General features: G+C 39.6%; 1 protein-coding gene across 3 annotated transcripts in view; it reads left to right on the top strand.

Annotated features, from left to right (window-relative positions):
- The window catches only part of LOC139155738 (protein FAM13A-like), a 118,144-nt gene that overhangs the window by 68,295 nt on the left and 24,730 nt on the right, over positions 1-25,119 (top strand). For all 3 annotated transcript variants that reach the window (XM_070731009.1, XM_070731010.1, XM_070731008.1), the window contains 5 exons: positions 516-695; positions 1,290-1,476; positions 3,670-3,746; positions 4,190-4,232; positions 16,196-16,340. In XM_070731009.1, coding sequence (XP_070587110.1) covers positions 516-695; positions 1,290-1,476; positions 3,670-3,746; positions 4,190-4,232; positions 16,196-16,340 — 632 coding nt within the window. The remainder of the gene's footprint in view (positions 1-515; positions 696-1,289; positions 1,477-3,669; positions 3,747-4,189; positions 4,233-16,195; positions 16,341-25,119) is intronic.

The following is a 25,119-nucleotide window of genomic DNA, read 5'->3' as shown; positions in this document are numbered from 1 at the left end:
CGCACCTTAGTTTTGGGGTAGAAAAATAGTGGAAAGAATCTGCTTATCAGGTCTTCATCTGCCTACCACCTTCTGCTCGGCTTCAGCACAGTATTTTATCCTCTGGTTAGGGCTTAAAAAAAACTTTATATGGAGAGAGTAACAATGAAAGCGCTTGCAAGTAAGAGCTGGGGACACCGTTAACACCTGGTTAGTGCTGGAAAGAAACATTTGGAGCAAGTTAGGCCAATGGGAAAAAAAACCCTGCAAAGACTTAGGGCTTGGAAAACATTCTTCGCAGAGAGTCACAATAAAAAGATAAGAACTGATAAGATAAGATAGGAACTGATAAGATCGTTTGCAGCTACTTAGAGTTGAAAAGGAAAAGCTACATTCAGAGTATAAGATGCACCCAAATTATTTTAGGGAGGAAAAAGGTTCGTCTTATACTCCGAAAAATATGGTACATTGTTTTAAAAAATATATTAATACCTGTGTATATGCATGTGAGTGTGTAACCTATCTTGCTTTAACAGATTCTTAGAAAAGACGATCCGGACAGCTGTGGAACAGCATCTTTTTGATGTCCATGGCTCCAGTGGTCAAAGTTCTGAAGAATCTGAATCTGGAACATCATTAACAGCTACTGGGGTATATACTGGGCAGCGCAGGCGACATCATAAGGAACAAGATGAAGGCCGAAGGGCCAGAGATAGGTATGCTTGCTTTTTTCTTCTTTTTTTCTCCCTCTTCTCCTATGAGACAGTTTTAATGCGCTATGGTTGCAATTGCATATACAGTGTTCCCTCGATTTCCGCTGGGGATGCGTTCTGAGACTGCCCGCGAAAGCCGAATTTCCACGAAGTAGAGATGCGGAAGTAAATACACTATTTTTGGCTATGAACAGTTTCACCAGCCTTCCGTTAACACTTTAAACCCATAAATTGCAATTTCCCATTCCCTTAGAAACCATTTAGATTATTACTCACCATGTTTATTTATTAAAGTTTATTTAAAAAAATATTTATTAAAGGCAGACGAAGATTTGGCGATGACACATGATGTCATCCAGCAGGAAAAACCGTGGTATAGACTTTTCGCGAAGTTTGAACCCACGAAAATCGAGGGAATACTGTAATTGCAAAAAACTGGTACAAATTTCAGATACACACACATTTGAAAATTCAAAACAATGTTCTTTATCACAAAATTCAAAATAAACTAAGCACTCCTTTTGTATTGCAAAGAGCACTCTTCCCCAAACAACCTGGTAGTCTGTGCCATCTCTTTTTTCCCTTCTTCCTATGTAGAGAGGTCATCAATAAAGAGAATATTCCTTCTGGCTTCAGTAGCATTGAAGAGTGTATGTTAAATGCTCAGGAAGTGGAAAAATGTCACGAGAACAACTCTGGTTACATTGGCGAAAGAAGTAAACCGAAACGTCAGAAATCCAGCACCAAACTATCTGAGTTTAACGACAACCAAGAGAGTTCTTTGGTAAGCAAAATTATGAAAGTCGAGCTTTCATTTTTAAAAAAATAGTTTTTATTTAAATTCTTTAAAAACATAACAACCAAAAATAGACAAACATACATTTACAAAGCACAAAAACAAAAGCAAAAAATCCAACATCAACAACAAAACAACAACACCCTAACAAGTAACGATTAATGTATAATTTACATCATCATCTAAGGAGGGAAAATGTAACTTCTTGTATTGTTATATATTCAATATTCTGGTAAATACAACCGGTATCCACAAATGATCATTTTGGTTATCCATATTTTATCTACAATAAATTATTTCCTAGCCGCCTTCTATACACTCTTTGTTAAGCTTTTAATTCCCTTAAAATCTTTATTTCCATAAACTTATTACATACGTATCATACCAAAAAAAAAACCCCAAAGCAAATTATTATTGTCATATTTTAATTTGAGCTTTGTTTCCTTCTCTTGAACCAATCATAGAATGAGTTCCAAATTTTATAATAAACAGAGTCCTCTTTATTTTTTAACTTAAGAGTTAACGTGTCTGCTTCTGCACAAGACATAATTTTATTAAAGATCGGTGAGTCATCCGGTAAATTAGGTTGCTTCCAGCATTGAGCTATCACCATTCTAACTGCTGTCAATATGTGTATCATTAAGTAGTATTTATCTTTATCTAAGAATGATTCTGTTGTTGTGTCCCAAGATCATGTGATCCCTTTTTGTGATTTGATTCACTTAACAACTGGAGAGAAAGATTGTAAAATGGGGCAAAATTCACTTAACCAAAAGTGTTACTTAACAACAGAAATTTTGGTCTCAATTTTGGTTGTACGTTGAGGACTAACTGGATACATGTCATTGTTTGCTTTCAGCTTAACACCCTGTGAAACCAGCTATCTTGGTTTTACGTCATGGTTTTATTTATTTACAGATACGTGCGTGCCTGAGTGCATGCATACAATTATATATAGGCTGTCCATTTTCCCCACAAAGGTTGTTTCTAATCTTTAAGGCAATAAAGTAATAATCCAACTAAGTAAACCTACTCCAAGGAGATTCTGCTTTCAAAGCATTCAAACGCCCTTTGGAAAGAATAGTTCTGAAACTCAGGAGGATTAATAAGATATGCTGCAAGAGGCAGCAGGGATGGAACTATATGTTGTATTGTCCTTTAACAGACAATCTATAATTGTACTCACAAATTAAGAATACAATGATCTGTTTATGTGTGTCTTTTAGATATGTATATAGATTAGATTAGATTAGATTTATTGAATTTATATGCCGCCCCTCTCCGCAGACTCGGGGCAGCTCACAACAATGGCAAAAACAGTACATAGTGACAAATCTAATATTTACCAATCTACTTACAGTTTTAGGTTAAAAAAAATTCATAAAAGCAACCCCAATATATATAAAAAACAAGCACACAATCAATCATACACCAAAACAACATGGGCAAGGGGGAGATGTTTCAATTCCCCCATGCCTGACAGCAGAGGTGGGTTTTAAGGCGTTTACGAAAGGCAAGGAAGGTGGGGGCAATCCTAATCTCTGGGGGGAGCTGGTTCCAGAGGGTCGGAGCCACCACAGAGAAGGCTCTTCCCCTGGGTCCCGCCAGACGACATTGTTTATATAATTTAATAAACTCTATTTAAAAAAAAGAAGAACTCTTCTCTATTCTACCTCATAATTACATGATTATTGAATGGGTCCAAAGATGGGCTACAAGAATGGTGGAAGGTCTTAAGCATAAAACTTATCAGGAAAGACTTCATGGACTCCATCTGTAGAGTCTGGAGGACAGAAGGAAAAGGGGGGACATGATCGAAATATTTAAATATGTCAAAGGGTTAAATAAGGTTCAGGAGGGAAGTGTTTTTAACAGGAAAGTGAACCCAAGAACAAGGGGACACAATCTGAAGTTAGTTGGGGGAAAGATCAAAAGCAACATGAGAAAATATTATTTCACTGAAAGAGTAGTAGATCCTTGGAACAAACTTCCAGCAGACGTGGTTGGTATATCCACAGCAACTGAATTGAAACAGGCCTGGGATAAACATATATCCATCCTAAGATAAAACACAGGAAATAGTATAGGTGCACTGAGAGTTGAAATTCCAACTAGGTTTGGAGGTTTTGAGAGGTGATATTTAAAATGATCATTCTTAGCAATTCGCTTGATGTTTGACAGGCAATGGAAACTTTTGGTTCCTTGAGACATGTAGATGGAAGAGGACCAGATGAAATGGAGGTGTTTTCTGAAGAAAGGTGACTTTCTTAGAATTTACTCTGTCTTAAAATTAAAGATTTTTTAAATGTCAGTTAAGGTCTATATACTAAAAAATCCAATTATACTTTGAAACCAGTTTCTTTACCTTGTGGGGGAGGGAAATTAACTTTAGGTTCCCTATGCCTGTGCTCATTTTAAAAATGCTATTTTTCAGGAAAAGATGTTTTAACATTATAACACTTTAACGTTATAATGAATGCCTTATTTTATGTATTCATATTGTATTTCACGTGTGTTAATAGTAAATTGATCTCTTGGCTTTTCTATGCAAGTCACAAAGAAAGAATTATAAAGCAGAATTTGAAATTTTAACTTTTATTTTCATCTGCTTTTTAAAAAAAATGGTTTTATGATTATTAAAAAACGGTTTGTTGCATCCTTTATGACATGTTCCTTAATACTTCTTTCTTCTTTTTTGTAGCAAAGACAGCAGAAATGAGGACGGTTTGTTAATGCACAATCAGGTTTGTGTCTATTTGTACCATTTGCAAAATAATAAATTACTTTCATCATTATTAATGTTGTTACATTACTTTTGTTATTTGCAACATTAATAATGAAGTGGAAGTAATCAGTGTGGAATATAATTAGAGCTATCTTTGTTAGAAACATTCAGATATCATAGGTTTTTATTTTTAAATGCCAGATTAAAGTACCTTTGATAATTAACATATTTATTGAGTATAAATTTCTAAGCACAGATTATTCTGAACTTCAATTTTGATACTAATTAAAATCATTTAATGATATGCAGACATCTTTTCCAATGTGGGTGGAGATAGCATCCAGGAATGGGTTAACTCCATCTAGGATCTGATTGGACTGGTTCTGAAGTCTTTAAAGTCAGGCCTCCTCTACCAGCTTCCCCAGCTTTTGACTCAGTCGATCTTAGTGACTAGACGTGTGGAAAAGAGTTCCATTCCTGAAAGCTATCTTGAATTGAAATTAAATTGAAATTCAAAAAGAAGCATTTCCAGCGAGAAGGGCTTGCCCAATACCGCTGAAGCCGCGAAAGGTAGATTGGGGGATTCCCCTCCCCCAGTGAGTAGGGCTTCATCCAAAGAGCTGGTAGATACACGTGACAGTGCGGTGCTCTCGAAGGCACGAGGATAGGGTTAGGCAAACCCCTCCCACCTCCTGGCTTTTTAACTTGCCTGAAAAAGGCGGTATGGCAACTACGCAGCTTGTAAACGATTCCGGCAAGAAGGGCTTCAGCCCCATTCCACTGAGGGCTGTGGGATGACATTTTTGACTATCCTTCCCCAGAAGTCGGGAGGGAACGGAGATTTCGCAGTATCCTTCCCCTGGAGTGAGGAGGGAACGGAGACTCTCCTGTCTTAAGGCATATATGACCTATAAAGCCCTTCATGGCATCGGACCAGAATATCTCCGGGACCGCCTTCTGCCACATGAATCCCAGCGAACAGTCAGGTCCCACAGAGTTGGCCTTCTCCGGGTCCCGTCAACTAAACAATGTCATCTGATGGGACCCAAGGGGAAGAGTCTTCTCTGTGGCAGCCCCGATCATCTAGAACCAGCTCCCCCCAGAGATTAGGATTGCCCCCACCCTCTTTGCCTTTCATAAACTTCTTAAAACCCACCTCTGCCGTCAGGCATGGGGGAACTGAGACATCTTCCCCAGGCCTATATAGTTTATGTATGGTATGTTGTGTGCATGTTTTTTAAATTGTGGATTTTTAACTTTGTAATATTAGATTTGTATTGTACATTGTTTTCTGTTGCTGCTGTGAGCCGCCCCGAGTCTGCGGAGAGGGGCGGCATACAAATTTAATAAATAATAATAATAATATCATGAAAATATACACTGCTCAAAAAAAATAAAGGGACCATTTAAACAACACAATATAACTCCAAGTAAATCAAACTTCTGTGAAATCAAAATGTCCACTTTGGGAGCAACACTGATTGACAATCAATTTCACAGGCTGTTGTACACATTCAACTTTGTACAGAACGAAATATTCAATGAGAATATTTCATTCACTCAGATCTAGGATGGGTTCTTTTGAGTGTTCCCTTTATTTTTTTGAGCAGTGTATATTTTAGCAAAGCTTTTTTTAAAAAAGAATTCTTGGAAAGCTGAAGTACGTGGCTAACTTCACATTCTGTTGCTGCTGGTTATATGGAATTATGGCATACTTATAATAGGTTGTAAAAGAAGCACAACTAGGCAGTGTTTAAATTGGAGCTGATGTTTTGATCCAATGAGATTGCAGCGTGCCAGGGAGGGTCTATATAGCAAGTTGTACAATAGGAGAATTTGCGATCTTTTTATCCTTCCCCTTCCAAAAATATCCTCTCCACGGGACAGCAATGCGAATGGGTCCCTGTTGAATAGCTACAATTGGAGAGTTATGTCAAGATAATGTATATTTAGCAAGAATATGGGGCTTCTCCGGGTCCCGTCGACTAAACAATGCCGTTTGGCGGGACCCAGGGGAAGAGCCTTCTCTGTGGCGGCCCCGGCCCTCTGGAACCAACTCATCCTAGATATCAGAGTTGCCCCCACCCTCCTTGCCTTTCGTAAGCTCCTTAAAACCCACCTCTGTCGTCAGGCATGGGGGAATTAAGATATTCCCTTCCTCTGGGCTTATAAAAAAAAATTATGCATGGTATGTCTGTATGTATGATCGGTCTCTTAAATTGGGGTTTCTTTTTAAAATTAACTTAAATATCAGATTTGTTTGTTTTATTACTGTTGTTAGCCGCCCCGAGTCTGCGGAGAGCGGCGGCATACAAATTTGATTAATAAATAAAATAAATAAGAATGCAGCTCTACCTAATGTTTTTAACCCCATCGCCAAATCCATCGTTAAATATAGTCTGGTCCCCTCTGAGTCGAGTTTATCTGTGATAAATGGGGGAACTGAGATATTCTCTTCCCCCTAGGCTTATAAAATTTAAGCATGGTATGTCTGTATGTCTGGTTTCTTAAATTGGGGTTTTTTACATTACTTTTAATATTAGATTTGTTCATATTGTCTTTTTACTGTTGTTAGCCGCCCCGAGTCTACGGAGAGGGGCGGCATACAAATCTAATAAATAAATAAATAAATAAATAAATAAATAAATAAATAAATAAATAAATAAATAATAATTTCATGAACACCTCGTGTAGATTTCTAAGCAACGGTATATTGTTTCTTCTGGAATGCTTTTCTGACTTCCCAGTCTGCAATCCTTAGGTTTCTTAGAAACATAGAAAGATAGAAGACAGACGGCAGAAAAAGACCTCATGGCCCATCTAGTCTGCCCTTATACTGTTTTCTGTATTTTATCTTAGGATGGATATATGTTTATCCCAGGCATGTTTAAATTCAGTTCCTGTGGATTCTTCCTTCCTTCTTTCCCTTCCTTCCTTTTCTTTCCTTCCTTTCTTCCTTCCTTCTTTCCTCCCTTCCTCTCTTCCTTTCTCATTCATAGAAATATAGAAGATTGACGGCAGAAAAAGACCTCCTGGTCCATCTATTCTGCCCTTATACTATTTCCTGTATTTTATCTTAGGATGGATCTATGTTTATCCCAGGCATGTTGAAATTCAGTTACTGTGGATTTACCAACCACGTCTGCTGGAAGTTTGTTCCAAGGATCTACTACTCTTTCAGTGAAATAATATTTTCTCATGTTGCTTTTGATCTTTCCCCCAACTAACTTCAGATTGTGTCCCCTTGTTCTTGTGTTCACTTTCCTATTAAAAACACTTCCCTCCTGGACCTTATTTAACCCTTTAACATATTTAAATGTTTCAATCATGTCCCCCCCTTTTCCTTCTGTCCTCCAGACTATACAGATTGAGTTCATGAAGTCTTTCCTGATACGTTTTATGCTTAAGACCTTCCACCATTCTTGTAGCCCGTCTTTGGACCCGTTCAATTTTGTCAATATCTTTTTGTAGGTGAGGTCTCCAGAACTGGACACAGTATTCCAAGTGTGGTCTCACCAGCGCTCTATATAGCGGGATCATAATCTCCCTCTTCCTGCTTGTTATACCTCTAGCTATGCAGCCATGGCAATTTCTTGGCAATTTCTCACAGAAGTATTATCAAGCTGTACAGCCTTGGTCTTTGAAATCAGCCAAGGTTGACTTGAGTGTTTAGATAGGCATAAATAAACAGGGTTTCTAGGGATGCTCTTCTTGATTGTAGAACACTAGAGACATTCAATAAATGCTTTTACTGGAAAGGTTTCTTGGATCATTCATTGCTACGTCTAATCTTTGTACAGTGATACCTCGTCTTACGAACTTAATTGGTTCCCAGAGGAGTTTCGTAAGGCGAAAACTTCGTAAGACGAAACATTGTTTCCCATAGGAAACAATGTGTAAAATGAATTAATGCGTGCAAGAAAAAAACCCCGCAAAAACGCCGCCGCCCGGCTGTCCCCTTTTGAAACAGCTGGGCTCTTCTCAACGTTCTCCCAAATGCCGAACCCGGAAGTTCGGCAAAAGTTCGGGTTCGGATGGCCGCTGAAAAGCCCCGCTGCCCGGCTGTCCCCTTTTGAAACAGCTGGGCTCTTCTCAACGTTCTCCCAAATGGTGAACCCGGAAGTTCGGCAAAAGTTCGGGTTCGGATGGCCGCTGAAAAGCCCCGCCGCCCGGCTGTCACTTTTTGAAACAACCGGGGGGCTTCTCGGCGTCCTCCCGAACACGAACGCCAAACCTGAACTTTTGCCGAACTTCTGGGTTCGGCGTTTAGGAGGCCGCTGAGAAGCCCCGCCGCCCGGCTGTTAGCTTTTTAAAAGAGCCGCGGAGCTGTCGGGCCAGTCGGGAGGCTCAAACGGAAGTGGGGAATCCCAATAGGGAATTCCATGGGCGGAGCTTTGATGTCACAGAGACGTCCTTCCTGGCCGGCCGAAACGTGGACTCCAGGAAGGAAAACAAAAAATCCAGTTGCCTTTTGGGAAAAAGCCATGACCTGAATGATTGAGAATCTCCATAGATAGCCTGAACATGCTTTTTAGTGTGGCTATGCGATGCCTCCTTATTTGTTGGCAGGACGTGGTCACTTCCCAGCACTGGGGATTCTTGGCTTTCCTATAAGCTTCCCACACTGTTCTCTCTTTCTACAAGCACGGAGAAGGGTGATACCACACATAGGCATGTCATCGTGCTTGAATAGTGGCATCAGAAGCAAAAAATAAAAATACATTTGTTCCGAAAACCATCCATATATATGTTTGGAATGCAGCTTCTTTGAATCTAAGCAGAAACCCTGAACTTTCAGAAACTCTTATGGATTATTCATTGCATTGCCAGATGCAGGAATGAAAATAATAATAATAATAATAATAATAATAATAATAATAATAATGATGATGATGATGATAATAATTTATTAGATTGGTATGCTGCCCCTTTCCATAGACTCGGAGCGGCTCACAACAAAATAATAACAGTATAACAAATCTAATATTAAAAACATCTAAAAAAACCAACATTAAAACCATACAACACAATCATACCATGCGTAAACTATATAAGCCTGGGGTTATCTTAGTTCCTCCATGCCTGGGGACAGAGGTGGGTCTTTAGTAACTTACAAAAGGCAAGGAGGATGGGGCCGGTTCTAATCTCTGGGGGGAGTTGATTCCAGAGCGCTGGGGCCGCCACAGAGAAGGCTCTTCCCCTGGAGCCCACCAACCGCCACTGTTTAGTAGACGGGACCCGGAGAAGGCCAACTCTGTGGGACCTTGTCGGTTGCTGGGATTCGTGCGGCAGAAGACGGTTCCGGAGGTAATCTTCCCTAACCAACCCCGTAAGGTTTGGGGGAGAGACAGTTACCCTTTTATTAAACATCAACAACAACAAAAATCCTTGCTGAATAGAATAGAATAGAATTCTTTATTGGCCAAGTGTGATTGGACACACAAGGAATTTGTCTTGGTGCAGATGCTCTCAGCGTACATAAAAGAAAAAGAGACATTTGTCAAGAATCATGTGGTACAACACTTAATGGTTGTTATAGGGGTCAAATAAGCAATGAAGAAACAATCAATATTAATAAAAATCTTAGGATACAAGCAACAAGTTACAGTCATACAGTCCTAAGTGGGAGGAAAAGGATGATAGGAAAAACTAATAGAAATAGAAGTGCAGACTTAGTAAAGAATTTGACCGTGTTGAGGGAATTATTTGTTTAGTAGAGTGATGGCGTTCGGGTGCAAATGACATCAGAGACAAAAATGCACCACGATTTACTAGGGAATAATGTGGTTTTACATATAAATCTGAGGTAGGTGCCAATTTGATTTAATATTGATCAGTTCTCATAAGATTGATTGAGTGGTGCATTATAGCTTTTGAATGTTGCCTTAGCAATACAGTGATACCTTGCCTTACGAACTTAATTGGTTCCGGGACGAGGTTCTTAAGGTGAAACGTTCGTAAGACGAAACAATGATTCCCATAGGAATCAATGGAAAAGCGATTAATGCGTGCAAGCCCAAAATTCACCCGTTTTGCCAGCCGAAGCGCCCGTTTTTGCGCTGCTGGGATTCCCCTGCAGCATCGCAAAAACGCAGAAGTCCGGAGGTGGGGTTTCCCATGGAGGGGAACCTCAGGGTAATCCCAGCAGCGCAAAAACATGGAAGTCCGGAGGTGGGGTTTCCCATGGAGGGGAGCCTCAGGGGAATCCCAGCAGTGCAAAAACGGGCGCTTCGCTGGCAATGGAAGGTCCGTAGGCAGGGCATCCCAGCGGCAGCAGCAGGTTCGTAAGGTGAAAATAGTTTGGAAGAAGAGGCAAAAAAAATCTTAAACCCGGGTTCGTATCTCGAAAAGTTCGTATGACGAGGGGTTTGTAAGACGAGGTATCACTATATTTGATTCTTCCTTGAAGAAAATGTCCTGAGTGTACATTCTCAATTGATCTGTCCAGGTTTTTATTAATGGCAGGCCCTGGTGTCGAAGGTGTTAGCTCGCTCGATCTGTTTTTATCGCCTGGCTTGGAAAGATCTTCCGTAGTTTTAAATTTCAGCAGTGACAGCATAGTGGAGATTAATAGCCTGGTACAGTGTGTCTTGAGGAGGAAAGGGAAGTTCATTTATACCCTATGACAAAACCTGTTCTTCAAATGTTCCTTTAGCTGTCATGTTCTTCCTTCACGGCAGAGTTAGAGGGAACAGGACTTGTTACGGTGGACTCTGACATTTTGTTTTCAATTGCTATGTTTGTTTAGCTTTACGTGACTTGGATAAAGGTACGAGAGTCAAGAAGAAGGACTGGGTTTTTTAAAAAAACGTTGCAGCATGTTGGTTATGACCTACAAAGCCCTTCATGGCATCGGACCAGAATATCTCCCGGACCGCCTTCTGCCGCACGAATCCCAGCGACCGGTTAGGTCCCACAGAGTTGGCCTTCTCCGGGTCCCGTCAACCAAACAATGTCGTTTGGCGGGACCCAGGAGAAGAGCCTTCTCTGTGGCGGCCCCAACCCTCTGGAACCTACTCCCCCCAGAGATCAGAGTTGCCCCCACCCTCCTTGCCTTTCGCAAGCTCCTTAAAACCCACCTCTGTCGTCAGGCATGGGGGAATTGAAATTTCACTTCCCCCTAGGCTTATAGAATTTGTACATGGTATGTTTGTATGTATGAGTGGTTCTTTAAACTGGGTTTTTTTAGATTGTTTTTAATATTAGATTTGTTTACATTGTCTTTTTATATTGTTGTTAGCCGCCCCGAGTCTTCAGAGATGGGCGGCATACAAATCTAATAAATAATAATAATAAAAATAATAATATAAACATAGAAGATTGACGGCAGAAAAAGACCTCATGGTCCATCTAGTCTGCCCGTGGTTAATGGTGCAATAGGTGCCTATCACAACAATGTAGACCAGTGGTTCTCAACCTTTCTAAGGCCGAGACCCCTTAATACAGTTCCTCGTGTTGTGGTGACCCCCAACCATAAGTCTAGCACCAATTCTCCCAACAGAGCTGTGAACTGATTGGCAGGAAGGTCAGAGAGACGCCCCCACTGTAAGCGCCTGATTGGTCGGGTTGTAAAAATATATTTCAAGACGCCAGAATAGAAGCTTTAGTTCCTAATGCCTATACAGTTTATGCATGGTATGTTTGTATGTATGTTTCTTTTTAATAAGGGGTTTTTAGCGATTTTTAATTATTAGAGTTGTTATTATTACTGTTGTGAGCCGCCCCGAGTCTACGGAGAGAGGCGGCATACAAATCTAATTAATAATAATAATAATAGTATGTCACATGTTTTTGCTGAATTTGAAAATCAAAGGAGACTAGGATAGATCATATACATATACATACGTAGATATAATTGTGCTATTTGAGATTTGTTGGTTTTCGTTTGCTTTTGAACTTCCAAGCAACCCTCTGAAAGCAGCCCGGATTATTTGCATTACAATCAACGGAGCAAAGTCCCACCATCCTTTTAATTCAGCATATTGGCAAATTCCAAAGCGGATTAATTTTAACAGTTCCCGCTGCAAATACTGGGGGGGAAAAGAACTACAGGGAATTACACAGAGTTTCAGACGGCACAAATAGATTCTGATTATTCTAAAGAACGGAATCACAAGTTAAAAACCGTCTGGTAACTTTATGGAGTTGTTCATATTTTATTTATTTTTTGCAATAGTGTCTGTTAACTTGCTTTTAACTCTTCACCTATTATTTCTGCCCTTTCTAATCCCCAAGTCTACGGAGAGGGGCACCATACAAATCTAATAAATTAAATAAAATAAATGGATGGATGGATGGATATATAGATAGATAGATAAATATTGGGGGATTGTTAGAGGGGAGTCTCTTAAGTCTCTCTTGCCGTTTTTCCTTCCCTGTCTCTTTTCTCTCCCAAGTTTACAAGACCTTATATGTATCCCTACATCAGGCATGTTCCCTTTGCATTAAAAATTATTTCACAAGAAGAGTCCTTCACTCCTCTTCTCGCAACAAAATACCTGACTCCGCCAGACTTGAAATTCTTGGTTTAGACAACTTACAACTCTGTCGTCTCCGTTCCGACTTAATTATAGTTCATAAAATCATATACCAAAATGTCCTACTTGTAAACGACTACTTCACCTTCAACCGCAACAACGCACGAGCACGAAATGGATTTAAACTAAATGTCAACTGCTCCAAACTTGACTGCAAAAAATACGACTTCAGCAACAGAGTAATCAACGCCTGGAATGCACTACCTGATTCTGGGGTTTCTACTCCTAACCCCAAAACCTTTAACCTTAGACTATCTACAATTGACCTTTCCCCCTTTCTAAGGGGTCTATAAGGGGCGTGCATAAGTGCACCAGTGTGCCTACCGTCCCTGTCCTATTGTCTTTTTGTTACTTTTTTTATCATTACTTATCTAATGTTTTATTCATACAAATTACCACCCTATAATTGTTTGACAAAATAAATAAAATAAATAAATAAATAAATAAAAATAAACCCCTCTACGTTTTGCAAATGAAGACAGCATGCTCTGTCTGATGCCCCAAATATAAACTCAGACATGTACAAACCAGGAACAAGAGGGCAAAGAGTTTAACCTGTCCAGATGCACATAGGACATATCGGGTATCTGGTGACTGGACACGGTGCAAAATGCTTTCGTTTCTTTCTTCGAGCGTACATTATATTTATTGATTGATTTTATTGATTGATTTTGTCCATTGCACAATGGGATATTGGATATACATATAGTAAATATATATTGAAGGTTATAGATGATATATTCATAGTAAAATATATCTAAGAAAGAATAGAAGAGAAGAAATAGGAATAAAATATATAAGTGAAAGAATAGAATAAATATAGGAAAAGAAGAAAGGTATAGGAGATATAGGAGAGCAATAGGACAGGGGACGGAAGGCACTCTAGTGCACTTGTACTCACCCCTTACTGACCTCTTAGGAATCTGGAGAGGTCAACTGTGGATAATCTAAGGGTAAAGTGTTGGGGGTTTGGGGATGACACTATGGAGTCCGGCAATGAGTTCCACACTTCGACAACTGAGTTACTGAAGTTGTATTTTTTACAGTCAAGTTTGGAGCGGTTAATATTAAGTTTAAATCTGTTCTGTGCTCTTGTGTTGTTGTGGTTGAAGCTGAAGTAGTCGCCGACAGGCAGGACATTGCAGCCTATAATTTTGTGGGAAATACTTAGATCATGTTTAAGGCGTCTTAGTTCTAAGCTTGCTAGACCCAGGGTTGAAAGTCTAGTCTTGTAGGGTCTTCTGTTTCGAGTGGAGGAGTGAAGGGCTCTTCTGGTGAAGTATCTTTGGACATTTTCAAGGGTGTTAATGTCTGAGATGCGATATGGGTTCCAAACAGATGAGCTGTATTCGAGGATGGGTCTGGCAAAAGTTTTGTAAACTCTGGTGAGTAGTGAGAGATTGCCAGAGCAGAAGCTACGTAGGATTAGGTTTACAACTCTTGAAGCCTTCTTGGCTATGTTGTTGCAGTGGGCTTTGACACTTAAGTCTTTTGTTATTAATACACCCAGGTCTTTAACCGAGTGGGGATTATCTGTGATAATTTGATTATTCAGTTCATATTTGGAGTTCAGATTCTTCTTCCCAATGTGGAGCATTTGCTAGTTGAGATTTGGTTGCCATGTGTTAGACCACTCAGAAACAGCGTCAAGGTCTTTTTGGAGAATAGTTGTGTTATCGGTGGTGTTGAAGAGTTTTACATCGCTGGCGAAGAGGACACAGTTGCTTGTGATGTAATCGCGAAGGTCATTGATGTAGAGCAATGTTTCCCAACCTTGGCAACTTGAAGATATTTGGACTTCAACTCCCAGAATTCCCGAAGTCCAAATATCTTCAAGTTGCCAAGGTTGGGAAACTGATGTACAGAATGAAGAGCGTTGCTCCCAGTACACTACCTTGGGGGACACCGCTTTTAACATTGCTTTTTTTAGATCGTCTCCCCAGCCGTTTTTTAACTTGGAGATTGATTGACGGAGAGAGAGAGAGCGAGAGAGATGAAGATTTGTTGGAACAGAAGGCATTCCTGGTCGGTGGCTTACTCGGCGGGCCCTTACCCCTTCCAGTTACTAAATGCCAAAGCCCATTATGATTCTGGTTTGCGCAACAGCGGCATGTAACATCCCAGAGCTCCTTTATAAATAGGCCTGCGTTCCCCACACCCAGCTAAAAAACAACCACAGGAAGCCAAGGACGTACAAGCCAACGCCAGCCCAACTCCGCTGGCATTTGGAGAGCTATACCGCAGCACAGCTCGCTGGCGAGAGCCTCCGCCTGCACATCGCTTTCCTTCTACTGCCGTCTGCAAACGCAGGGAAGGAGAAAGAAGGAAGACGGGAGTCTCCTCAATTTGCAAGAGAGATTTTGTTGCACCGTAGCCTTAGCAACCACAGCCTGCTAGGTGATGCATTTGGGGGGGGGGGATTCAGAACTTTTAAGGGGGGGGAAATTGTAGCGGTTGCTCTCATAGCTTTGCCTTTTCAAGCCGTTCAAGGATAAACTCTACCAATCGTTTTGCTCAGTTGGAGAGAAGCAACTTCGGAACTCTTTTCTCTTGTTTCTTCAATCAAGAAGGTTTTTTGGAATTAACATTTTGGGTTTTGTTTGTTTTTAACTAGTGTAAGTGATCCATGAGCATTTGAGGAAGTAATTTGGAAAAAAAAGACCGGATACTAAAAATCTCCTGTCGGATTATTACAAAATTTGGGGGAAGTTTTATAATTGGGTAGAAAACTAAGTGATGTGTATGTATTAGTAATTGGTTAATTTTGGGAAAAATTGAAACATGGAAATTTGATTTAAATTTTGGAAGCCAGGTGGCAAAGATGAGAAGTGGTGGTACCACTATATAATGATATAACACATAATTTACGTATTGTTTAGATTTTAAACATATAGAACTTTATTTTGTGAAGTAGGTGATATATTATGAATAGTTTCTTTTACTAAAGATATATATATATATTTGCTTAAAGATTAATAAAGATTAATATAAAGATTAATATATATTATATATTAGCTATATGACACAATATTGAAATTTAGATAAAAGAGATTTTATTATTCTTTGCATTGATGTAATGTCAATTTTTATAGTGAGATGGAGAGGAAGAATTTTTATTTAGATTTTTAAGAATAGATAATGTTGTATAAAGTGAATAGAAAATTTTAGACAAGGAGAGATAAGAGCCTCCATTGAGTGAGTAATAAGAAAAGTTTACATATGATCGATTTCAAGCCTTGCTGTTGTGTTTATAGCTATATATTGTTTTATTTTATGGTGGAGAAAATTAAAAAAAAAATACCCCAAAAGCTCCCATCTTTTCAGTTTGTCTATAGAAAGGAAAAGGGCTTGTTTTGGGTTTTGTGCAATTATTTACATCTGTACTTCCCGTTTATACTGAATTTTGCAAAACGTTTTTTTTGCTTTGGGGGGGGCTGTGTTGCAGGGCTCAAGTATGAAGATCCAGGAACATCCCGGGGTTCCTGAGGTCAAATTGCAGAGGAATCAAGAAATCAATGGCCAGGAGGACGATTTCCTATCGGAAGTGCCTCGTCTGGACCTCTCAACCTTGTGCAGCGACAACCTGGAAGGTAGGATGGCTTGTGGAGCATGAATGAGAGGGCTCTTATTTCAGCAGGAACTGCATGTCTTACTTCTGTCTTTGACTTTCCCTCTGGTTCCTGGGATGATAAGTGACGGTTTTCCCACAGCCTGTTTACTGTTCGGATGTCTTCAATAAGAGCATTGATCTGGGGAAAACTAATCTGCAGATAGAAACATAGAAGACTGACGGCAGAAAAAGACCCCATGGTCCATCTAGTCTGCCCTTATACTATTTCCTGTATTTTTATCTTACAATGGATCTATGTTTATCCCAGGCATGTTTAAATTCAGTTCCTGTGGATTTATCTACCACGTCTGCTGGAAGTTTGTTCCAAGCATCTACTACTCTTTCAGTAAAATAATATTTTCTCATGTTGCCTTTGATCTTTCCCCCAACTAACTTCCGATTGTGTCCCCTTGTTCTTGTGTTCACTTTCCTATTCAAAACACTTCCCTCCTGAACCTTATTTAACCCTTTGACATATTTAAATGTTCCGATCATGTCCCCCCTTTTCCTTCTGTCCTCCAGACTATACAGATTGAGATCATGAAGTCTTTCCTGATAGGTTTTATGTTTAAGACCTTCCACCATTCTTGTAGCCCGTCTTTGGACCCGTTCAATTTTGTCAATATCTTTTTGTAGGTGAGGTCTCCAGAACTGAACACAGTATTCCAAATGTGGTCTCACCAGCACTCTATATAAGGGGATCACAATCTCTCTCTTCCTGCTTGTTATACCTCTAACTATGCAGCCAAGCTAATATACTGTTTGAATACAAGAGCTGAACTTTCTCTGCAGAAGATGCAATTGGACAGTGTTTTCAGCAACGCAACCCAAAGAAAAGGAAATGTTTTTGTCTCTTGTTGTGTTCAGTTAATTGCTAGCATTTTGTAGTTTAAAGATCTCCCTTCAGGCAAATCAGCTAAAAGATACCTGAATAAACCTCTGAGTTAGATTGTTTGTTTGTTTGTTTGTTTGCCGCCCTCTCCATAGACTCGGGGCGGCTAACAACAATAGTGAAACAACATATAACAAATCTAATATTTAAAATAATGTACGTGATCCTCTCCAACTATTACATTCTGTGACTCTATGTTCAACGTATCTGTCAATCTGGGCGAAAGCCTTTTGGAATTGATGCCAAGTTGTGCCCTCATGCTATTTTTGCATCAGTTCAGAATTCTAAAGCAGGCTCAAATATACTACCTGATTTGCAAACCTGCCCCACCAGCTGCTGTGGATATTTGTGGTGGAATATACCAGATGATATAACTTTCTTTTTTACAGTTTGATAGTACATTAGATGCTCTTCCCTTAGATCTAAAAAATCCCTCCAGTCATGTTTATTTCCTTATATACAGGGTGCATTCCAAAAGTAATGCAATTATTTTTCTTTAAAGTAATTTATTGAACAGGTTTGCACAAACACTTAAAATTCTTCAAAGTACTGTCCTTGGGCCTCTACACATTTTTTCCAGTGACTCTGTCATGACCGGTACGTACCCTGGAAGGCGTCTTCGGGGACCTCTCGCAAGGTCTTCGTCACGGCTGATTGGATCTCTTCTATGGACGAAAAACGGGTTCATTTCAGGGCTGCCTTAATCCGAGGGAACAAAAAGAAGTCAGCTGGGGTGACGTCAGGACTATAGGGGGGTGGGCAGCGTTGGCACCTGGTGTTTGGCCAGGAACCTGCGGACTTGTAGCACATTGTGGTAAGGCGCGTTTTTCATCCATAGAAGAGATCCAATCAGCCGTGACGAAGACCTTGCGAGAGGTCCCCGAAGACGCCTTCCAGGGCGCGTACCGGTCATGGCAGAGTCGCTGGAAAAAATGTGTAGAGGCCCAAGGACAGTACTTTGAAGGATTTCAAGTGTTTGTGCAAATATATAGTACTTCACTCTAACCACTGCACCACCATGGCTCCATGAGAATTTTGGAAAACAGGCATGGGGGAAATTAAAATACCCCTGGGCTTATATTGTTTATGTATGGTATGATTGTGTTGCATGGTTTTGAATAATGGGTTTTTAGATGTCTTTTAATATATTGGATTTGTCACGTTGTTTTTGTTGTGAGCCGCTCTGAGGCTCCGGAGAGGGGCGGCATACAAATCTAATAAATAAATAAACTTAGAATTTAGGGGGAAATTCCTGACAGAACAATTAATCAGTGAAAAAGCTTGCCTCCAGATGTTCTAAATGCTCCATCGCTTAAAATGATGTTGGATGCCACTTGATTAGGTATAGTGTTTTCTGCCTAAGGATGGGGTTGGGCTAGATGACCTCTTTCTGTTCTTCTATTCAATTCTACAATGTGCTATAGTTGGGGTTGATTAAGATTAAAGCCTTTATGACATTTTTTTATATACTTGAAGAATGTTATCATAATATCAATTTTTAATCTCCCTACAAATAAGTAAATATCTAACAAAGCTCTTCATTCTAAGGAATTATAACCTTAGGGAAGTTTGGAAGTAGACATAAATGTTCTTGAAAAAAGATAAAATCATTACTTGCCCCAAACTATTTTACCTTTTTCTCTCTTTTTGTGTGCCAGTTTTACTTTATGCTAAGTATGCTTTGTTAGCATTAATTTTTGTCAGCAATATGATTTGTTATATCTTTGAGGCATTTTATGACCCAGATGTCATCTCTGTGTGTAATATTTTAGATATTCACAAGTTAAATGTACCCAAGACGGGGACTTGTGATCGGTGGCACAAGTCGACAGGAAATTTTTCAGTCCTCTGAATTTGTGCTGTGTTACCTCACATGGTCTTAATGCTTTCCACACTGCTAATATTGACACTTTCTGGAACATTTTGATTGCAAAAGTTAACGCTGTAATAACCACCCACACGGCGCTATATAAGAATGAAGAGCAGATGGCATAAACACATGCTAACTCACTTTTCAGCAGAATGTTGCCTTGTTTTCTTTTTACAATCATCCTTTCCATTTTTTCTCCAGTTATTTGTTTTTATAAATAACAGGTATCAAAAAAAAAAAAAAAAAGAATTACTCTATAAGGGTTGGGGGTTGTTTTTGTTTTTAAGAAGTAGTGGAGATGCTTCTACATTTTGTAATCTACAGTACAGTGAAACCTCGTCTTGCGAACTTAATTGGTTCCGGGAGGAGATTCGTAAGGCGAAAAGTTTGTAAGACGAAACAATGTTTCCCATAGGAAACAATGTAAAATCAATGAATGCGTGCAAGCAAAAAAAAAATCGTAAAAAACGGCACTCCGCTGGGTGCTGCCGCCCAGCTGTCACCTTTTGAGACAGCCGGGCGCTTCTCAGCGTTCTCCCGAATACCGAACCCGGAGGTTCGGCAAAAGTTCAGGTTCTGGAGGGTGCCAAGAAGCCCCGTCCCCTGGCTATCACCTCCCGAAACAGCCGGGGAGCTTCTCGCCGTTCTCCCAAATGCCGAACCCGGAAGTTTGGCAAAAGTTTGCGTTCGGGAGGGCACCGAGAAGCCCTGCCGCCCAGCTATCACGTCACGGAACAGCCGGGGGGCTTCTCAGTGTTCTCCCGAATGCGGAACCTGGAAGTTCAGCAAAAGTTCGGGTTTGGGTTTTGGAGGCCTTATTTCCTCTATTTTATCTTATTATTTATAATGTTAGTGCTCTTAAGAAATAGGCCCTTCTCTATGATACCTCAATTCTAGGAAACTACCCTTCCTTCAAATTTTATTCTTCCTTGAGTGAAGTTAAATGAGACTTAAAGAACACGGTATCCTACTTTATTTTTAAATCAGTAAATCATTATTTACTTATTATTATTATTATTATTATTATTATTATTATTATTATTATTATGCAAATTGGAATTATTTTACTGTTATTTTCATTCCAAATACGTTATTTGGTTAATTATATTTCTCGTGTTCTAATTTAAATGCTTACTATATTTGCCCCTTTAAAAAGTGCTTTGACGCCACTCAATCTAAAAACAAAATTTCTGGTCATGTTTGAATAAAAGAAATCAGAATGATTTATTTGGCTTGCTTCTGCCGGCATATTTTATAAGATTAAACAACAAATTACCCTGTTGGACCAGATTAAAATAAGTTCCGTGTACATGAAAGAAACGAATATCTCCCACAAACTCTGTTTCCACAAACTCTGTGGAATCAGCCATCATTAATGATATCTACCAGGCATCTGGTACTTGAAGATCAGTTACTTGCACAGGAAGCTTACGTAATTCATTGATTTTGTAATCCATTTTTCACGGTTGTAAAGTATTACCCAAATCCTCCACTTTGTACTTTTTAAGAATAAATTCATCCAGGTCAAAGTCTTTCCTAATTGTGCAATGACTCATTTTCATGGAAGATTTATTTATTTACTTATTAATCAGATTTGTATGCCGCCCCTCTCTGTAGACTCAACAACAATAATAATACAATGAAAACAAATCTAATATTTAAGTTAATTTTAAAAACCCCAATTTAAGAAACCAATCATACATACTAACATACCATGCATAAATTTTATAAGCCTAGGGGGAAGGGAAAGTCTCAATTCCCCCATGCCTGGCGGCAGAGGTGGGTTTTAAGGAGCTTACGAAAGGCAAGGAGGGTGGGGGCAGTTCTAATCTCCGGGGGGAGCTGGTTCCAGAGGGTCGGGGGCGCCACACAGAAGGCTCTTCCCCTGGGTCCTGCCAGACGACATTGTTTAGTCGACGGGACCTGGAGAAAGCCAACTCTGTGGGACCTAACTGGTTGCTGGGATTCGTGCGGCAGAAGGAGGTCCCTGAGATAATCTGGTCCGGTGCCATGAAGGGTTTTTTAGGTCATAACCAACACTTTGAATTGTGACCGGAAACTGATCGGCAACCAATGCAGACTGCAGAGTGTTGGTGTAACATGGCCATATTTAGGAAATTCCATGACTGCTCTCGCAGCTGCATTCTGCACAATCTGAAGTTTCCGAACACTTTTCAAAGGCAGCCCCATGTAGAGAGCATTGCAGTAGTCGAGCCTCGAGGTGATGAGGGCATGAGTGACTGTGAGCAGTGACTCCCGGTCCAAATAGAAAGATGTCCACTATCTTTCCTTCTTCTTCAGTATTGTCCATTTCTTGCTTTTGCCCAAAAGTCTTCTGTCCCCTTCACGTAGGGAAGAGAAATGAGGAAATACTAGACATATAGAATCTTTGAGACATAATGGTTCTTTGTTTGCGGAATTCCAACTCAAAATCTAGGGGGAAAAAGATATTGCAGTTGAACATACAGGGAAGATAACTATTATGGCAAACTATTGAGCTCCTCCCAAATTTTAATTAATACCTTACTTTTGATAGACATTTGACTCAGTTCTGTTCCTGATGGGGTATTAAAATGATACACCAGGTCATTGGCAGTAAGTATTTTAGGGTGGCTCACCCATCCATAGAGATCGAACAATGATATTTTTTCTGAAATGGTGTAGGTTCTCCTGCTTGAACCAGGGGGTTGGCAGGTCACAAAACAAGGCAACTTGAGGTTGTAAGAAGACATTTGGACCCTTGACAGCATAACTCCTGCATTAAGGTTATGACCTATAAAGCCCTTCATGGCACCGGACCAGAATACCTCCAGGACCGCTTTCTGCCACGCGAATCCCAGCGACCGATTAGGTCCCACAGAGTGGGCCTTCTCCAGGTCCCGTCAACAAAACAATGCCGTCTGGCGGGACCCGGGGAAGAGCCTTCTCTGTGGCGGCCCCGGCCCTTTGGAATCAACTCCCCCCAGAGATCAGGACTGCCCCCACCCTCCTTGCCTTTGGCAAACTCCTAAACACCCACCTCTGCCGCCAGGCATGGGGGAATTGATTCCCGCTTTATGTATGGTTTGTTTGGGTTGTATGATTGGTTTTTAAATTAAGGGGTTTAACTCTTCTGTTTTTAATCATTGGATTTGTATTGTGTATTGTTGTTGTGAGCCGCTCCTCCGAGTCTTCGGAGAGGGGCGGCATACAAATCTAATAAATAATAATAATAAATAATAATTAAAGCAGATCTGGCTGATCATTTTTGACATGCTGGGTTTTTTTTCATTCAGAAAGTTTTATTCGTAGGGCACAATTATCACAGAATTTTGTTATGGATCTGAAATAATAATAATAATAATAATAATAATAATAATAATAATAATAATAATAATAATAATAATTTATTAGATTTGTATGCCGCCCCACCCCGAAGACTATTCTTATGCCTAGATTTTATATATACAGAGTGTGTATATATATGTATGTATGTGTGTAGGTATGTATATTTGTTTTCGTAGATTTTCACAGGTATATGTATGTAGATTGTTCTGAGTTCGGGTTTTGCCCCGTGTAATATTTTGAGTGTCTATGCGACGTTTCGGTGAAATTACATTCACCATCATCAGGCTGAAGTTTTAAGCTTCCATATTTACAACAGCACGAAGCTTAAAACTTCAGCCTGATGATGGTGAATGTGATTTCACCAAAACGTCGCATAGACACTCAAAATATTACACGGGGCAAAACCCGAACTCAGGACAATCTACATATATGTATATGTATATATGTGTGGGCCAAAACACCAATAATCTTATAGGAGAAAGTTGTCAATCCGTGATTTTGGAACGTGTTTTAGGAATGTAGGGATTGTTTGCTGGCTTATGCGTGATCAGAAATAAGCACCTTCATACGCTTTTCCTAATTCCAAATTCCTAGAAAGAGCTTTTACAACAGTTCTTTATTTCTAACTTATTTATAAGGACATTTTTCGTCGTTGCCGCCATAATTCTTATTTGGAATCATTGAGCCGCAAATAGAAACATAGGAGACTGACGGCAGAAAAAGACCTCATGGTCCATCTAGTCTGCCCTTATACTATTTCCTGTATTTTATCTTAGGATGGATCTATGTTTATCCCAGGCATGTTAAAATTCAGTGACTGTGGATTTACCAACCACGTCTGCTGGAAGTTTGTTCCAAGCATCTACTACTCTTTCAGTAAAATAATATTTTCTCATGTTGCTTTTGATCTTTCCCCCAACTATCCTCAGATTGTGTCCCCTTGTCCTTCATTTCATTTATTGGATTTATATGCCGCCCCTCTCCGAAAACTCGGGGCGTCCTTGTGTTCACTTTCCTATTAAAAACACTTCCCTCCTGGACCTTATTTAACCCTTTAACATATTTAAATGTTTAGATCATGTCCCCCCTTTTCCTTCTGTCCTCCAGACTATACAGATTGAGTTCATTGAGTCTTTCCCGTTACGTTTTATGCTTAAGACCTTCCACCATTCTTGTAGCCCGTCTTTGGACCCGTTCAATTTTGTCAATATCTTTTTGTAGGTGAGGTCTCCAGAACTGGACACAGTATTATTCCAAATGTGGTCTCACCAGCGCTCTATATAAGGGGATCACAATCTCCCTCTTCCTGTTTGTTATACCTCTAGCTATGCAGCCTAGCATCCTACTTGCTTTCCCTACCGCCTGACTGCACTGTTCACCCATTTTGAGACTGTCAGAAATCACTACCCCTAAATCCTTTTCTTTTGAAGTATTTGCTAACTTGTAAATTGTAAACCAATTAATCCATTGTGCTAAGTGGGAACATGCAAACCAGTTTAGTAAACTATCAACTTGTAAATAAGACTTCTTGTGGGAATTATCACAAAGTATGAACATCTCTTTCGGTTTCTTCCAAAATGCTGTTCTCCCTAACTTTCCAGTCTCATTTTCCTACTCTCGCATCTCTCCTACAGCTTTTAAATTTGGTCAGTTAAGCGAAATGATAGAATTGAGATCATCATTACTTTCTGATAGTGGTACTTTGAAATTAAGTTGGCTTAAATCAAAATGAGAGGAGTCGAATCTGAGTAGCTACAGCTTGTAATTTACAAAAACAAATGAGCAACCGAAAAGGGAAGGCTTTTGATGTTGGATAAATTCTCTTACCTGGTCATTTGAAAGTAACCGGAGCCTACTTATAGATGCAGAATTGTAGAATAAAATCCGATGATGTCACAATAGAATGAAGAGGAGTTAAACAGAGCATAGGTGGCAGGTATGACTGACCTATTCAAGGGGAGGGCTTCATCTTTTATAACGTTTCTTTATTTCTAATTTATTTATAAAGAAATTTTTTGGCGTTACCACCCTAATTCTTATTTGGAATCATCTTTGGGGGTGTGGAAAGACCGATACAAGGCCAAAACTTTAGTCATCCCAACAATTCGAGGAGGCTTTTAGTATTCCAACAGATTCTTAAAAGTTAAAATATAAGAATGCTTTATATTGCATATTGTCAACAAATACAGGCTACTGGTCTTTCCAGATCTTGGTCCGTTTTTTCTAAATTGTGTATTTTTCTAAACCTTTTTCTAAACTATAGTATTTATCTGGCATTTCTGCAGACTAAATGAAGGATTTAATTTATATAGAGGTCTTAATTGCTGTCACCAATTAGACTTTTAATAATTATATATAATTATAATCACAGATTTTGCATCTGTATCCATTCAGAAACTATAAGATGATGGGGTCTTACTTTTTTTTTTTTTAAAGTCCTCAACCTTTTTGTTCTTGTAGCTTATAACATCATCATTTTGGAGAGGTTCCTTTAAGTCAGGAATCCACATTGTTCTTGTGTTCACTTTCCTATTAAAAACACTTCCCTCCTGAACCTTATTTAACCCTTTGACATATTTAAATGTTTCGATCATGTCTCCACTTTTCCTTCTGTCCTCCAGACTCTACAGATTGAGTTCATGAAGTCTTTCCTGATACGTTTTATGCTTA

This window comes from Erythrolamprus reginae, unplaced genomic scaffold (genome assembly GCF_031021105.1).
Source record: "Erythrolamprus reginae isolate rEryReg1 unplaced genomic scaffold, rEryReg1.hap1 H_5, whole genome shotgun sequence".
Lineage (NCBI taxonomy): Eukaryota > Metazoa > Chordata > Lepidosauria > Squamata > Dipsadidae > Erythrolamprus > Erythrolamprus reginae.
This window is presented reverse-complemented; position numbering and strand designations above follow the sequence as displayed.